Below are 17,712 nucleotides of genomic sequence, written 5' to 3'. Positions count from 1 at the left end.
AGGCCGTGGGCTGAATGACAGGAGGCACTTACCACTAAGAGCCCTTAGTGGAGTCTTACGGGTTTCCTCTTACTCTCTGGGGGAGAGAGAGGGAGCAAAATGTCTGCGGGCTGCCGCCACCACATATGTGATCAACTCTCAGAGCAGCCAGTGCCCCAGCCCTCGGGCAGGAGGACATACGGCTATCGAGGAATTACAGATGACTCACATATGGCTCATCCGAAGCCACCGGCTTGTAAATGGGATCTCTTGTTAATCTAGCTGTGCCCTCGGCATCATGGAAAGACCCTACGGAAGCTCATCCATCAAACCCCAGCCCCTAACATAGGGTCCTACGTCCTGGACGATCCCAAGCGCGGAGAGGATGATGGGAGTCCTGCCCTCCGGGGGGTCTGCCATCAGGGTCTCGCACAATCTGCCCAGCAACAAGGGAAAGAGGCCGTGTGAGCCTCTCCCATTCCCCCCAAAGGACAGCATGCATATTCATGGCATCAACCTCACGTGTTGGCTAATTATTCACCAAATCCTGCTCCGCTTCCTCTGACCCTGTTTCCGGCTGCCGATGAGACGTCACTAAGTCAAAGTCCCAGAAGACCGTCACACTCAATAAATCCTAACATCAAATTTGTCATGCGCCTCGTCCTCGTGCAAACGTGTTCCTCCTTCTGAACTCCCTACTTTATTCAGACACCCATTCCACAAATACTTACTGAGCGCCTACCATGGGCCAGGCAGCGTCCGCCTGGTGGGGCTTCAGCAGTGAACAAACAGGCATGGTCGCTGGTCCCCGGTCCCTGCTCTCGGGAGCCTGCCCTCCAGCCCCATCGGCTTCAGTGAGGAGCCATTACTCAAGCCGGACAGCAAGACTCCTTCCCTTTCACTCACCTCCACGTCCTGGCCTCAGGCGCTCACTCCGCCCTGCTAGCTCCTCTCCAAAACATCTCCCTTCTAGCGGTCATCACCCCCGGCCAGAGTCAACAGCATCCACCTTGCCACCCACGCCTCCAATCTCTCTTCCTCTGCCAGGTTCATTTCCTATAAACACTCTTCCCTCCTCGTAACTTCTCCGTCTCTGAATTGCCACCGGCGGTTTACGAGGCTGAAGGCCACAGACCAGCCCCCCAGCCCGGTGCTCTAGACCTTTCTTAGCGCTCCAGCCACATTGCCGTTCCTCCTGCCTGAGCACACTGCCGCCTGGCGACGGCTCGGTTACTGCGCCTCTGACAACCTGCTGGAGCCACCCTCCCGTGCCCGAGATGCCATTTCTTGTCTGTCTACTTTGGGAACACTTCTTCACAGCCCAGCTCAGCTGCAACTTGCTCTATAAAGCCTCTCCCAGCTCCCTGAAGCAAGCGCGTCCTTGCGAGGCGCCTTCGAGCCTGAGCATGTGTTCGCACGTCTGCCTCTCCAGTGAGACTGCTCCACGACAGTGGGAGACCTGTCATCCTCACTAATTTTTGTCATCGAAGTACAGGACACAGTTCTGACTCAAAGCAGACATTCACTAAAGTATCTGCTGGAGAAATAAGAGAACAGCATCCTGTGACAGTCCATTCGTATCACTTAGACAGTCCGCAGTGCTGACCTGGGACCCGACTAGCCCGGTCTCCGCACGCCCGAGTGACCCAGTAGGGCGGAGGGTTTCAATCACCGATGTCTGCTGGACAAGAAATATGAGGAACAATGTGGGCAGAGATTTGTTTATTAAATAGGGATTTTCTTCATTTCTACTAGGATCTCTCAAGAGAAAGATGTATTTTTCTTTCATTTTCCACTCTTCATGGAGACTCAGACACCGAAAAATATTTCTTACCACAAACAGCAGTGCACATGTAATGACAAATGACAAGGGCCTGGTGTCTGAGAGGTGGCAGGAAGGAAGGGGCCGGCGGGGGGTGGGCGGAGGGGTGGCTGGCCAGCACACAGCTGGCTCTAGCTGACTGCCATCAGGAGAGACTGCAGGCCCAGGCTTGACGGAGCCTCTGATATGTCAAAGGAAGCAGGGAACTTAGATTTGTCTGTGAAATCTCAGTTAAAAAAAAAAAAAAATGCCAGGTCAAATGTACTTTTAACAACATATAGGCCAAATCTGACCCCCAGGCCTCAGTTCCTAAGCTCTGCCTCAAAGAGACTTGAGCATGGGGGCCTGTGTGGCTCAGTCGGTTAAGCATCTGACTCCTGATTTCTGCTCAGGTCATGATCTCAGTCGGGAGTAGGAGATCGGGCTCTGTGTCGGGCATGGAACCTGCTTAAGATTCTCTCTCCCTCTGCCCTTCCTTGCTCGTGTGCTCTCTCTAGCTCTAAATAAATAAATGAACAAATGAGGGGCTCGGGCGTAGAGGAGATCTAGCATAGAGAAGAGGCCCATTTCCCTCTATGACGGAATCAGAGATGAGGGCTCCACTCACCAATGCAGGAGGTAAGGAGCAAGGATTATTGTTTTTTGGTTTTTTTAATGTTTATTTATTTTGAGGGACAGGGAAGGGCAGAGAGAGAGGGAGAGAGAATCCCAAGCAGGCTCCAAGCTCAGCATGAAGCCCAACAAGGGGCTCGATCCCACGAACCATGAGATCATGACCCGAGCTAAAATCCAGAGTCGGATGCTTAACCTACTGAGCCACCCAGGCGCCCCAACCCTGATGTTGATAATCAGATTCCAAATCACGGTCCTTTGTGGGCTAATCACTATGACCCAAACAGGCTGCCTTTAAACTTCAGGTTTAAGTTCCGCTGTCTAACTGGCAGGGCAATTTGTTTCTCTCCCCCGTCTAATGCTGGCTCCGCCGAACACCGTTCTAATCAGCCTGGAGGCCACATGCCCCCTCTGTGCTTTCCTCCTCCCCCCAACTCTACTGCGGGGCCCAGAGACTAGGCCGGTGGGTAAGCACTTCTCTCCCCGTGCCGTCACACTATCATTTCAGTATTAAACCGGTGTGATGGAATTAGAAGCGTGCTCACAGAAGCACCCCTAAGTACCCAGGTCCACCATTCCACACGAACTTATACCGCAGGGCCTCGAGCAAACCCTGGGGAAAACGGGAGCCAGCCTAGGGCAGGAAGGCCTTCGATGAAGGCCTGGGCACTTTTTCCTTCTGTGGAACAAAGGAAGATCCCACTCGCTTCCAGGTTAAGGACGGTTAAGTCTGTGAACAGGGCTGATTACAAGCCACCATCAAGGCACACTAAACAAAGATGTCCAGGCTGTGGCACAGTTCAGTCCGGCCCAGAGCACAGGCGGCCCCGGGCACTTACCAGCTCTTCTCGCAGCCTGCCCAGGGTCTCCATCTGGTTACTCCGTGTGCTCAGCACACCCGAGAGCTTCTCCATGAGGATGTCATATTTGCTCCTCCTGTGAGAAACACAAAACAGCTTGTCTGGTCAAACCTATTGCTAAAGAGTGCCTCGCAAGCCTTCAGTGACCACATCCCAAACTACAGAATCTTCATCTTCGGTCTCGGCCACCATCCAGCCCACAACGCGCACTTGGTGGGGCAGAGACCGGCTCTGAGTGGCTCGGTCACATGGCCAAGGGCACCTAGGTAGTGGCCGTGTACAAACTAGACCTTTGGGCCGCAGCCGTAAGGATTCTTCAAAATGCCTTACGTTTTTATAATAGCCTCAAGTTTAGGAAGGACCTTAGGTATTTCTATATAAATCGCTTGGTGAAGGAGGGGATTATTTCATAAAGAAGTGAAACAGATTTTCTAAACTTCAGACTCAAGACATGAACCTAGGTCCTTGCCCACATCCAGCGCTCTGTTCGCTGTATCATGATGCCTTTGATTCTGAAGGCTGGCCTCTACTCTGACTTCACTGGCCTGATCAAGCCCACCCCCCACCTCATTTTTATTGTGTAGAATCATAAATGACTGCTTCCAAGCTAATGGCCACCAAGGAAGCTATGAAAGAGAGTGGAGGGCTCCCGACTATGTGTGCCTGGGGAGGCTGGGCGGCAGGGCATAGCTGGGAAGGTGACCTTGACTTTAACTGGTCACAAGCTCAGGGTCACGGAGGGCTTATGTATGGGATACGGAGTCTGCACCCACTTCTCCACTTTCACTGCCTCTCAACACATGGAAGGATAAAGGAAGGCACAGATATTTACTGCATGTGAATTAACACCAAGCACTGAGTCTTGGCCATTTTCTAGGAGAAGAAACCGTGGTTCAGAGAGGTCAAGTGCCTTTGCCCAAGTAAGGGGCAAAGATTTAAAAACAGATCTTGACTTAGTCCACTGTTAATCTCTTCCACCCACAGCTGCCGCCTACACCAGGTAGGAGTCTAGTGATACTGTATTTAACTAGTGGAAAGTAAGACTAAATAAATAAAATGCAAACTGTAGAAGCATGATTCTCTCTCCAGTAGGATTCCTAAAATATAGGTTTGACGACAAATTTGGAATTTTGACAGGAATGCAGTGATATCATTACTCCTGGAAATCCTTAGTCAACAGTCTGCCTACATGTGTATCAAGCACTTTCTTTGGGCCCAGGCCTGTGCTAGGCAGCGGACACTGTCGACTTTAAAACTTATATTTAATCCTGAGTGTTCACTCACCTCCCATTTGGACAGCATGCCTGGCCACTGGTAATGGGCAAGGTCTCTGTCGTTCGGCTAGGGAGAGTCAAAGTCATTCCCTGTGGTCCAGGGAAAGGAAGGGCCTGCCTACTGCCTCTCAAGGATTCCATGACATTGCCCGACTCCACTGTGGAGCACAGGTGGCCAGGCGCTCGGGGGCTCCCGCTTACTCACCCGAGGGCCACCTTTTCCAAGGCCTACTCCAGCTCGATCCTTCCCTACCCTGGTCTCTGGACGTCTCACCAAGGAGGCCATGAGGTGCCGGAGGGCAGGCTGAGGCCTGTCTCAAGCGTGGTGGAACACTGCTTTCCCCCATTCCTATGCCAGGCAGTCACCCCAACAGGGAGCAGGAAGGAGTCAGAGACTCACTCCCAGAAACCCTCATCCTCAGAAGGGAATGTACACATCTCACCACCTTGCTATACTGGCTGGACCAGGACCCGAGGCTAAATAGCAACGTCATGCACGGTGATCACTCAGCACAACCTCCACATCTCACCGTCTAGGCTGATTATGAGAGTTGCGTGTTGGGAAAACATGCCAATTTTAAATCGGATACAATTCAATCTCAATTCTGTCACCAAAACAAATCTGATTTGACTGATTTGTTTTTATTTTTATACTCCCCCCCAAATTTCACCAAAATGTTAACAGTCCCTATTGCCGGGCAATAGGGTTACAGGAATTTTTTTTCCTTCTTTTCAATATAATGTCCAAATTTTCTAAATCAGCATGACTTATTTTCACAATCAAAAATAGATAGTAAATCTCTTTTAAAAAGCTATAGTCTAGGGCACCTGGGTAGCTCAGTCGGTTAAGCGTCTGGCTCTTGACTTTGGTTCATGATCTGATGGTTCATGAGTTCAGGCCCCGCGTTGGGCTCCTCACTGAGTGTGGAGTCTAAGATTCTCATTCTCTCTCTCTCTCTCTCTCTCTCTCTCTCCCCACCCCCCGTCCCTCTCTCCCATTTGTGCTCATGTTCTCTCTCTCAAAATAAATAAATAGTTAAAAAAAAAAAAAAGAAAAAAAACCTATAGTCATGGACACCTGGGGTGGCTCAGTTGGTTGAGCATCCAACCCTTGATTTTGCCTCAGATCATGGTCCCAGGGTTGTGGGATCGAACCCTATATTGGGCTCCATGCTTAGCGTGGAGCTTGCTTAAGGCTCTCTCCCTTGGGGCACCTGGGTGGCTCAATCGGTCAAGCGTCCTGACTTTGGTTCAGGTCATGATCTGATGGTTCATAGTTCAAGCCCTGCTTCGGGCTCTGTGCTGACAGCTCAGAACCTGGAACCCGCTTCGGATTCCGTGGCTCCCTCTCCCTCTGCCCCTCCCCCACTTGTGCTCTGTCTATGTCTCTCAAAAAAAATAAATGTTTAAAAAAAAACTTAAAAGATTCTCTCCCTCCCTCTGCCCCTCCCCTGCTTGCGCATGTACGTGTGTGCTCGTCCTCTCTAAAATAAAAGCAAAACATAAATCAATAAAAGTAAAAAGCTACAGTCGTGCTGTGATTTAGCCTCCATGGTTTGTAAAGGCCTAACGCGCAGGGCAGAACGGAGTGCTCTGGCGTGCACACGCTATACCTGTCCACGTGAAACCGATTCAGGAGGAGGAGGATCGAGTGCTGCTGGGCTCCGGTGGGTAATCGGATCACATGTGATTGCATCGTAATGAGCCCGTTTTTGTTCAGAATTTTCCGGTGATAGTGGAGCTTCCCGGCATCAACCCTGGAGGAGAGGAGGAGCGTGGCTCTGTCATTTTTGCTTTGCTGGCTGCTTTCTCCCAACAGCGCAGAGGGCCTCTCACCTGAACGTCAGTGCTAGACACACACTGTAGCACTGGCTAGTCCTACCCAGCCACTCTACGACGACAGTCACTGTGAGACAGCGGCCTTGAAAACAACAGCCATGCTTCAGCCTAAGAACACAGCCGAGGTCCCCGGCAGAGGCAGACGGGGGATGGGGGTGGAGGCCCAGGGAAATGGGCACGGGACGGACGGTGGGGTGGGCGACGCTGAGGGTTAGCGATGACACCATCAAATACAGGTGCCCAATCCTGTAGTGGCCAATAACTAGGGGGACTATACATCCTGGTTTGCCCGGCGGTCCCAATTTATGACCACTGCCTTGGCCTTGCCCTGGGGCCCCACTCTCCACTCTCAAAATGTCTGGTTTAGATACTAAATGATAGGATCACTCCAGGGTCTCTTCATACACAAAGCCCTGCACTCCCAGTCAGCATAGGTTGCAGACTGCCCCAGTGGCAGGGCTGAGAGGAACGGGGAAGGAGGTAGGTCAACAGGCTGGGGGGCAGGGCACAATCATCAGGGAGCCCTGTCAAGCGAATCATCCCCTTACTTGAAAGCAGTGCTGTGGAGGTCACGCTGGAGCTCGCCTTGCCACCGGGACCGGCCCAACCGCTCCAAAATGCAGTAGGAGAAGTCAGGGAGCTTCAGGTCGGGGTCACCCTCCAAGCCTATCAAGGCCCTGTACCGCATGTCCTGGGAGGCGACGATGATCAGTCTCTTTCCCCACCTGCGGATCAGAAACGACCACACAGAAGAAATAACTTTAAGTGATTTGAAGAAAATATGAAAAAACAGGGGGTGCCTGGGTGGCTCAGTCAGTTAAGCATCAGACTCTTGGTTTTCGCTCAGGCCATGATCTCGCGGTTCATGGAATCGAGCCCCACGTCAGGCTCAGTGCAGAGCATGACGCCTGCTTGGGATTGTTGCTCACCCTGCCCCTCCCCTGCACACTTATTTATAAACAAACTTAAAAGAACAAACAAAACCCTGAACCTTAGAGAATCATCATTTTGTGCTGCTTCTTACAGCTTTACAATCCCCCCCATTAAGGCGCTTTCAGTGTCCAAACTGCAGCATTTGGGGTGAACAGAGCCAACCTTGTGTTCTCCTTATGTGGTGCCCTCCGAGGTCTCGTCAGGACACTCAGACCAAAGCCCAAACTCCCCAGCAGGGCCTGGTACATCTGACGCACCCTCCATGGCCCTGCTGGTCCTCAAATGAGCTGCTTCCTCTGCCTGGGCCCCTCCCCGAATCTGTAGGTGACGGATTCCTTCTCATTATTAGGGCTACTGCTTAGACATGACCTCCTCGGGCCTTCCTGAAAGTGTAGCCCCAGCTATCCCCTACCCGGCCATTGTCATATTCTTTACAGCACCCGGCACTCTTAAAAATGGTCGTATTTCGGGGATGCCTCAGGGGCTCAGTCAGTTGAGCGTCTGACTTTGGCTCAGGTCATGATCTCATGGTTGGTGAGTTCGAGCTCCGCATCAGGCTCTGTGCTGACAGCTCGGAGCCTGGATCCTGCTTCGGGTTCTGTGTCGCCCTCACTCTCTGCCCCTCCCCCAGTCGTGCTCTGTCTCTCTCTCTCAAAAGTAGATAAACGTAAAAAAAATTTTTTTTAAAGGTCATTTTTTTTTTTTTTTTTGGCAGACATTCTTGTCCATCTCCTCCCTTCAAATTTAAGTGCCATAAAAGTAGGCACATGGTACTGACCTGTTCACTAGGACACCTTCAGTGCCTAGTATGATTGTAGTGCATAGTCGGGGCTCTGTGAGTATTTGTTAAGTGAGCAAACTAGCCTACTGAACTGGACAGATAAGCTTCAGAGTCAAAAATACAGGCACGCCTCAGAGATGTTGTGGGTTCAATTCTAGACCATCGCAAGAAAGCAAATATTGTGATAAAGCAAGTATCACAATAAAGCTAGTCAAATAAAGTTTCTGGTTTCCGGTGCATATAAAAGTATGTTTATACTATAGTGTATTAAGTGTGCAATGACATTACGTCCAAAAAAAAACCAATGTGTGTACCTTAATTAAAAAATACTATTGCTAAGAAATGCGAACCATCATCTGAACCTTCGCCAAACTGTAATCACCGATCCCAGATCACCATAACAAATATATTTGAACAAAAATATATTTGAACGAATTCAAAATATATTTGAATATATTTGAACGAAAAAGTTCAAAATATTGAGAAAATTGGGGCGCCTGTGTGGCTCAGTTGGTTAAGCGTCCAACTTCAGCTCAGGTCATGGTCTTTACAATTTGTGAGTTCGAGCCCCGTGCCGGGCTCTGTCCTGACAGCTCAGAGCTTGGAGCCTGTTTCAGATTCTGTGTCTCCCTCTCTCTCTGCCCCTCTCTCGCTTGTATTCTGTCTCTCTTTCAAACATTAAAAAAAAATAAAGAAAAGGAAAGAAAATATATTGAGAAAATGACCGACATGTGATACAGAGACACGAAGCGAGCAAATGCTGCTGGGAAAAATGGTGCCAACAGACTTGCTTGACGCAAGGTTGCCACGAACCTTCAATTTCTAAAAAACGCAGTATCTGTGAAGTGCAGGACGACGAGGTAGGTCTGTACCGAACTGGCTAATCAGCGGATTTGTACTCTGTTGAAGACCAGACCCTGGAAGAATCGTCAGCTCCTCCTAGTGACTTGAGGTGTGAAAATAATAAAGAGGCCAAGAATACGTCCTAGCAAGGCATTTCAGACTGAGTGACGTGATGGGAGACAGGCCTTGTGGTTAGATGTGTAAACAACAGAGCTAAGAAGAATTAGATGCTGGCCCAGATTTGAGGGGTTGGTAGTCCATGAGTTCTTATACAGGGACCCTCAGTGATGCATTCATCTGGGAAAGGGAGCGCTTCCAAGTGGGGGTATCTTGATGCCAAGAAGTGAGTGAGTGAGGGGTTCTCTGCCAGCACACCCTCGTGGGATCTCTGCTGCAGGGCTTGGACCCCAAGAGTATGTGAATGGAGTGGGCCAATCTGCCCAAGATGTTGGCTTAAATTAGCAGATGAGGCCCAGTGGGTGGAGCCTCAGACTTAAGTGATGGAGACTCGGCAGAGAAACGGATTTCTTCTATCACATCCCTCAGGCTGACGGTTCTCCTTCCTCCTACCCCACACTGGCTGGTTTCACTTCTACCACCAACTGGGGCAAAGATGAAAGAAGAGGTTGTCTTCCTTTTAACCTTACACTGTTTGTGACCTAAAATAAGTCTTCTGTAGAGTCATGGAAGTCGGCAGAATCCATCCTCAGAGAGAATGGTTGCGAACACCCATGAAAGAGTCCACTTCCTGTGTCTGCACATCACAGACTTAGGACCTTTGCTCTCTCGTCCGAAACAGGTTCATTAAGTCAAACTGGAAGAGGCCAGCTGGGAAAAGAAAGCTGGAAAACTGGGGAACAGGTTTGCTGCTTTTCGCACAGGCTCAGATTTGTTTACTACGCTGCACTATCATAATCCCGACAGTTCCAATTAGCTGACTAAGGGACTCCTGCTAGGCTTAAAATGCTGAGTGTGGTCACCAGACAGGATGTCAAATACTGATTAAGCACAATGTAAAGTACCAGAGATGCCAAGATAGATAAGAGCGGTGTCCACCTTCAAGGAGCTCACAGTCCACTGGAGGAGGAAGTCCAGAAAGTGAGCGATTATGCTATGATCCAACAGCTGCCAGAGAGCACCCAGGAAATGGCATGCGTCCAGAGCCCAATTCCATCTAAGCTGCGCGTGTGAACGGAGCACACGCACAGTAACTAGGGAACGCTCTCACAGGAGGGGGTGTTGAGTGAGCACTAAGCTTGGGGGCGGGGGCGGTGAAGGGCAAGGAAGCAGAACCTGCAAGTTTCTGGAGGCATGAAGCAGTGTGCCTGTCCTGGGGGCAAATGGCCCGGCCGGGAAGCCTGGTGTGGGGTCGCAGGCTGGAAAGCAGAAGGAAGGAGAGCCCGAGAGGTCAGTGCGAGTCCACATCCCAAAAGGCCTGGCAGTGCCGTCCAGGGAGTTTGGATGCCATGCCACAGGTCAGGGGTTAGAACTTCCAGACCAACAGGATAGTCAGTCAGTCAACATGCACTCTCAGGAGCCGATGTGGTGCCAGGCATAGTCTAGATCCTAGGGATACAGCCATGAACAAACAAGAGTTTCCGCCCTCAAGGTTACAGTCTGGTATGGAAAGAGTGACGTAAATAAACACTGAAGACCATTTTTGGTACTGACGTGAGTAATACGATGATGTCTGGGCAACAGGGACATACTTCTTGAGGAGCCAAGTCCAAGGCTGAATGAAGAGAAGAGGGTGGAGATGTGAAGATCTGAAGCAGAATTTTTTTTTTAAGTTTATTTATTTGAGAGAGAGAGAGAGAGAGAGAGAGAGACAGAGAGAGAGGAGTGTGCGTGAGTCGGGGAGCGGCAGACAAAGAATCCCAAGCAGGCTCCGCGCTGTCGGCTCAGAGTCCGACGAATAGGGGCTCGATCTCACAAACCGTGAGATCATGACCTGAGCCGAAATCAAGAGTCAAACGTTTAACCAACCGAGCCCCCCAGGAGTCCTGAAGGCAGAAGACTCTAAGCAAAAGGAACAACATGTGTTGCAGCCCTGAGTAAGATTAGCCCGGCGTGTTCGGGCCAAAGCACAGAGAGGGCTATGGGGGGAGAGCTGGGTGGGCAGCGGGTAGGCATATGGAGCCTGATGGGCCACTCAGCAGGGTGGGCAGCACTAGGTGGGACATGGCTCATGGTTCTGGCCTAAATACCAAGGGAAAATCACAGTCCCAGAGAGAGAGAGAGCACAAGTCGGGAGGGGCAGAGAGAGAGGGAGACAGAAGATCCAAAGCACTCTGCTGACAGCACAGAGCCCGAGGCGGGGCTCGAACTTACAAACCAGGAGATCATGACCTGAGTTGCCGTCAGAGGCTTGACCAACCAAGCCACCCAGGCGCCCCATGGATCCTGTAATGTTTTTAAGAGGAGGCAGAAATCCAGATTTTAAATATTAGCAATGAAATAAAATTGAAAACAAACAAACCACCATGCTGGCTAAACAAAGCATGTCTGTGGGGGACATGCGGCCAGTCTGATATCTGTCCTGAGTGACCAAGGCACTTTCCACCGCAAGTCCATCTTAGAGAAAAATGTTCCATGCAGTGTGGAAAGTTCCGAAGAGGAGAGACAGTAAGAAGGGAGATAAGAGACTATTGTACTATTTTGAGCCCAAAGGGCGTTTGAGAAAACGTCAGAAGGTCAAGTCCACAGGACTCGGTGGCCAGCTGAACGTAGAAAGAGAGAAGGGGCCCAAGTTTGCGTCTTACACGGCAGGCGCGTGGGAATCCTCCGGAGCAGAGGGAAGACACAAAAGGGGCAGGAAATGGAAGAGGAGGCAAGTTTGGGGTGAAGGAGAGTGATGCTCTGACTTGTGGGCGCACTGAGGAAGAGGTTACTGTAACTTCACACACGGCACCTGGCAGACGCCTGGGGAGCACTCAGAGCCCTGGGGAGCAGCCCAACATTTAAGGGGTGGAAGGAAGTCGGGGAGTCCATGAGGGAACTGGTAAGGATTGGCTAGAACAGGAAAATAAAGCAGGAAGCCATGGGACAAAAGCTTTACAAGTCCTTGATGGGGCGGAGGGGGCAAGGAGGTTAAGGGCCCTACAGTGTCCACAGGCTCGTTACTAGGAATCTTCGGGGATAAGATTTCGGTGAAGTAATAAAGTCAGACATCAGGACTGAGAGGGCAGAGGTGAAGGGGACAAAGAGTGAGAGTGGCTATTTCTTCTGGGAAGCTTGGTCCTACAAGCGGCAGAGAGAAAGAGAGATCTATGGTCACAGGGGATCTGAGGTCAAGAGAAGGTCCTGTTGTAAGCTGTGTGAGTCACGTTAGGGCTGAGGAGACAGTACCAGCAGAAAGGCCAAAAGTTGGAAATGACGGAGAAGGGGCACCTGGGTGGCTTAGTTGGTTAAGCATCTGACTTCAGCTCAAGTCATGACCTCGAGGTTTGTGACTTTGAGCTCCGCATCGGGCTTACTGCTGTCAGCACAGAGCCTGCTTTGGATCCTGTCTCCCTCTCTCTTTGCCCCTCCCTTTCAAAACAAATAAACATAAAAAAAAAAAAAAAAAAAAAAAGAAAGAAAATGATGGAGAAAGATGAGCTTCCTGAGAGAGGCAGGAAAGAGCAGGAGGTACAGGGAGCTGGGCTGGGGGGCGGGAAGGGGGATGGGCAGAGGAGGAGGAAGAGAAGCAGAGGGAGGCCCTAGACAGGGCCTGGTCCTGGTGACATGGTTTCTGGTCACCTCTGAGCTGGGGGGTGGGGGTGGGGGAGGAAGAGATATGTAACAGCTGCAAGTTGAAGATGGAAGTCAGGAGAGTTCACACTGGCAGCTTCTCCCTGTTCTGTGAAGCGGGGAGGGAGGTGGGAGTGGGGCTAGGCTTAGAAGGTAACAGGTGGAATGGACCACTCGGGGAAACCGGGGGTCCGGCCGGAGACTCAGGAAAGGACCGCTGGGCAGCAGGGGGCCCAGTCCCTACGAGAGAGTGATCCAGGGGACGAGAGAGTGATCCAGGGGACGTCTGGGTGGCTCAGGTGGTTAAGTGGCTGACTTCAGCTCAGGTCCCGATCTCATGGTTTGTGAGTTCGAGCCCCACACTGGGCTCGCTGCCATCAGCGCACAGCCCACTTGAGAGCCTCTGTTCCCCCCTCCCCTTTCCCTCCCCGACTGCCGCTTGTGCTCTCTCTCAAAAATAAATAACACATTAAAAAAAAAAAAAAAGAGTGATCCAAATGATAGCCTCCTGCTCTGCCCAACCGTGCCAGGACTGTGGACACGAGGAAAAGAGAAAGGCAGGTCCCTGAGCAAAATGAGCTGAGTGAAGAAGGCAGAGGCTTCGTAAAGGGCTGACGAGACTCAGCGTTCTGACTGTGCACCCGACTCCAAAGCAGGAGGATTCCCAAGAGTTTCTGACGGTGCAGATCAGTTACCTGCCAAAGGCCTCCACCATCATACAGCGGGGCTGTAAAGACTTGGTCCTGATGTCATTGGTTATGTTTTTCCTCTCCTTAAAGTACCGGCAAGAGCCCTGGATGCCATCTTTATTCTCTAAAATCATGTGAATGGGGTAGACGTCCTCCAAAGCGACTGGATCCCTCCGGGACTCCAAAATTCCGGTTTCCAAGTCAATCTCTTCGTATCTACAAGAGGGAAGGCACAAATACCAAACCACAAATCAGCTCCGGAAACAGTACATACTGGGCCACATTCTTCTGACAACCTCCTGCTGAGACCAGAGAGAGAGAAAGAATGTGCTCACTCAGTCTTCCCGCTTTGCAAATGCAGATTAGAGCAGCATTCCTGCCTTTTTAACGCAAAGAACACAGGCCTTCCCAGGGTCCCCCAAATCCACCCTAAGAAGCTGAATGCTGGAACCAGAACCATCCTACTGGCCCAAGTCGTGGCCTTTTGGTTTCCCTTCAAATCTGGTGCCTGTACGTTAACAATTTTCACCTTGGGATCCTACGTCCTGTCTTTTCCCTCCAAACACTGACCCTGTATCTTCGCTTGTCTACCAAACGCCTCAAAGTCAAGGAGATCAAAGGCAAAGTTATAACTGCCTCTCCCCGCCCCCGATAAAGTCCCTCCTCTCCACTCTCTCCCAGTTGTGTCGTATCAATGTCATGGAGACATCTTTGACTTGGGTTTCTTCCTTTATCCAGTCAGCCAACTTTGTTAAGCTTTCCTTGCAAACCTCGCTCACATCCTCCTCTAGTCCAGTTGAGGCTAAATCCCACTTAAGCTTATTGGCCCTTTCCTCCTTTGCCTTCTGTGCGATCTCTACACTGCGTAACCCTCCAACCCCCAGTCACATCTGCCATCTATCTGCCAGGACACCACCCTGAACTGCTACCCTCCATTTCTCCAGCCACACCTTCCCAGGCTTCTTGGAAGGTTCCTAGTCCTTCATCCAGCCCTTCCACGTAGGTGCACCTCAGGGCCATGTCTTAGGCCTCCAGGGAGAATCCTGGCCTACAACTTAGACATCCAACCATACGGGATGACTCCTCTCTGGCCTGCTCCCCCCTCCCCCGCCCCGCATGAAGCCACATGTTTACTAAACAGAATCTCCACTAGGGTCACCCAAAGGAACTTCAAACTCCATGTGTCTCAAAGTACGTTCAACATTTTCCCCACCTCCCCCAAGACTCAACCACTGTGCTGCCCTTCTGTGTTCCCTACCAACAGGGCAGGGCATCAGTATTCACTCAGGTACCCAAATATCAGGAACCAGAGGAATCATCCCTGACTCCCACCTCTCCTTATACCCCACATCCAGTCACCCAATCCTCTTTATTCTGGTTTCATAGGTTCTCATCCCACCTGCTTCTCTTATTTTCACCTGCGCCCTGGTAAGCAAAACCACGATTGGTTGTTTGTGGCTGGATTACTAAAATCTCTCAACTTCACACTTTGCCCCTAGTCTGACTCGCCTTTCAGTGGCTTCTAACTACCCTTTCGATAAAGGATAAGCTATTTAAGTGGATTAAAAGACCACCCAAATCCCTCTCCAGTCCAACTGAGCAAAGGGCAGAGTGGGTTTTGTACCCCAGACTTCGTGGATTCAAATTGGGGGTTCTGGCCTTGCTAGCAGATGATCTTAAACAAGTCACTTAAACGCTCTGTGCCTCAATCTTCTCTTCTAAGGCTTTTGTAAAAATTAAATAACTCACTCTATGTCAGGATCTTAGAACAGTCCCGGCTCACAACAAGCATACATGTGACAAACATTATTCCTCATTCCCCACCTCCAATCCTACACTTCAACCAAACGTAACATATTTCTCCTCCTGCAGGCTTCACATGTGCGGTTTCCTGTCCAGAATACTCTGCCAAGTGCCCACCTAAATCCAATCTTTAAGTCCTGTTTTGGACAGTATTACCTCTGGGAACTTCTCACAATATGCCTTTAGAGCACAGATGCTACAGACCGATGGCCTGCGTTCAAATCAACACGTGAGTCACTTATAATCTTTGTAACCGTTGAACAGGTTACTTAATCGAAGGCTCAGTTTCCTCCTCTGCAAAATGGGGAAGATAACAGTACCTACTGCTGAGGATCAAGTGAGTTCAGTCTCCTGAAGCTCCCAGAACAGGATCTTAGGGTACAGGACTAGGCCAAAAATAAGCACTCCATAAATGCTAACCATTATTATTATTATTATTATTATTATATTATTATTATTATTAAGGTTGCTGTTATGCAGATGTCTAATTGACTTAGGCTCTCCAGTCAAGCACTGAACGAATGCCCCAGAAAGGGTGGTTGAACGCATCGGTCTCCAGCCTTGGTTTGAACTCACCTCCTAACCACTACGGAAGAAGAGTACTCTTTGAAACTTGAAGAATATCCCGCCGGTCCTACTCACCACCACCCAACACCCACACGGACATAATGGGACATCATGAGATAACCCTCAACTCCATCGAACGCCCGGGCTCTACCAGGCCCGAGGAACCCCCAGTCAGCCTTACACCCAGGCCTCCCCACCCCCCCCACCCCCCCCCCACCCCCGCCCCACGACTCACGGTCCTCCCCGGGCTCCACTCCTATCTCCCACCCCCTCCCGTCAGAACCTGGGCCCCTCCCAGAGCCATCGGACCCCGGGCTCCGCGCCCGCCCTCTCGCCCGCCCGCCGCAGGACCAGGCCGCTGACCGGTCCTGGAGCTGGAGGTCGGGTCGCTCTCGAGGCTCTTCATAGAAGCTGATGCCCGGGTGCGTGGCAAGGGCCCGCCACAGGAACTCCTGCGTGTAGGGCTCCAAAGGCAGGGGGAAGGGCGGCACTCGCGTCTCCAGACGGCTCCACAGCGCAGGCAGACACAGGCCATCAAGCCCCTCGAGGGCCACCTCGTCCAACAACGACTCAAGCGCGTCCATTGCTACTTCGGTGGGCAGCTCCCCCGGCGCCTGCGCACCAGGACACTATAGGCCCTCCAGCGCGCCTGCGCACAACCTTCGGCAGCCCTGAGAGGCGGGATGGACTTAGAGATCCGAGGAGGAGTTCCAGAGCGCTGATGCGACGTCACTCCCTTTGGGGGCGGGCTCAGTCCCTGGATCTCCACCGCCATTGGTCCGGAACCCCGCAGTAACCAGGGGAACTGCAAACAGTGTAGGGGCCGCTTCCGGTTCGAGCACCCGGAACCGCCGCCTCTAGGGATGGACGGTGAGTGTCGGTGGGCCCCTCCGGGCGGTCGGGCAGTTATTCTTTCACCTCTCCTGAAGCTTCCCCGGACAGAATCCTAGGCCGGAGAGCCCTGGACCACCACTTCCTGACCCATGGTGGCCTCCGGTCTGAGGGAAAGGGAGCCTTAGTGATCCGGGATGGCCAGAAGAGGCTGGGGGGAGTGGTCAGTGGTCTGGCCAAGGTGCAGAGCTGTGGTCGTGTAGGAACCCGGTACAGGCTGGGGGCTCAGAAGAGGTTTAGAGTGGAAAGGAGAAGTAGAAGTCTGAGGGCGAGGGGGTCCTGTGTGTCTTCCTCGGATGTGGAACTGTGCAATCTGGGAGTTGGTGCGGGAGTAAGCGTCACCCTGGGGAGTGCGGTCGTCAGCTAGTGGGAAAAGGGAGTTGGTAAGGTGGGTGGGGGAATTCTAGGACATACTCTCTTTATGAGCTCTGCTGAGAATAATTAGTACCGTCCAGTGCCAGGAACTCTGTAAGCTCTCTCAAGCAACACCTCGTTAAGCTTCAGAACAGCCCTTTGAGGTCAGTAGTGTTCTCCTGTTTTGCAAATGAAGCAACTGAGGCTCAATGAAGTTAACTTGCCCCTAACCAAACAGCCCACAAGTGGCAGGGTGGGTAAGAAAGCCAGACACTCTGCCTCTGGAACCAAATTACGGAGTTTGAGATTTGAAACGGGTTTCAGAGGCCCTTCATTCCAGAAGTTGCAAATGCAGATATCTGTAGGGACAAGTCTGGCGGGCTGGATTGGGCTGCGACTGAAAATCAATTCGCCTTTTGAAAGGAAAGCGTCTCACTCGGCTCCAACCTATTATTTTCCTGGGGCACTTCTCTAAATACCGGGACAGCCAATCAGTCTGAAGGCCAGATGGAGCCTGTGGGCCACTGTCTAGAGGTCCCTGATTAGAATCAGAGAATCGACCATGGGAAGCAATCTAAAAATAGGCTACTCGGATCTCATTTTGAAGACAGGAGGACTAATGTTTAGACAGACTGTTAGGGTCTATGCTAGAATCCAGATCAGTTTTCTCATTTCACCACTAACAGGGATTTGTTCCTTTGTGATATCCACTTAATGCAGTGTGGGATTTTTT

General features: G+C 51.2%; 2 protein-coding genes across 3 annotated transcripts in view; one reads left to right on the top strand and one right to left on the bottom strand.

Annotated features, from left to right (window-relative positions):
- The window catches only part of GTF3C1 (general transcription factor IIIC subunit 1), a 74,679-nt gene extending 58,284 nt beyond the window's left edge, over nucleotides 1-16,395 (bottom strand). Inside the window, exons 1-5 of one of the 2 annotated variants that reach the window (XM_042921055.1) lie at nucleotides 16,098-16,395; nucleotides 13,371-13,580; nucleotides 6,935-7,111; nucleotides 6,161-6,304; nucleotides 3,253-3,349 (exon numbers count right to left, since the gene is read on the bottom strand). In XM_042921055.1, the coding sequence (XP_042776989.1) occupies nucleotides 3,253-3,349; nucleotides 6,161-6,304; nucleotides 6,935-7,111; nucleotides 13,371-13,580; nucleotides 16,098-16,318 (849 nt within the window). In that variant the 5' untranslated portion in view covers nucleotides 16,319-16,395. The remainder of the gene's footprint in view (nucleotides 1-3,252; nucleotides 3,350-6,160; nucleotides 6,305-6,934; nucleotides 7,112-13,370; nucleotides 13,581-16,097) is intronic. The other variant, XM_042921054.1, reaches the window with a different exon arrangement.
- Nucleotides 16,396-16,578: 183 nt separating this feature from the next.
- The window catches only part of LOC122210233 (katanin interacting protein), a 192,692-nt gene continuing 191,558 nt past the window's right edge, over nucleotides 16,579-17,712 (top strand). The window contains exon 1 of the mRNA XM_042922814.1: nucleotides 16,579-16,604. The gene's annotated coding sequence lies outside the window, so the exon portion shown is untranslated. The remainder of the gene's footprint in view (nucleotides 16,605-17,712) is intronic.

Source organism: Panthera leo, chromosome E3 (genome assembly GCF_018350215.1).
Source record: "Panthera leo isolate Ple1 chromosome E3, P.leo_Ple1_pat1.1, whole genome shotgun sequence".
In the NCBI taxonomy this organism is placed as follows: domain Eukaryota; kingdom Metazoa; phylum Chordata; class Mammalia; order Carnivora; family Felidae; genus Panthera; species Panthera leo.
Note: the sequence above shows the minus strand (reverse complement) of the source record. Positions and strands in the feature narration are given on the sequence as shown.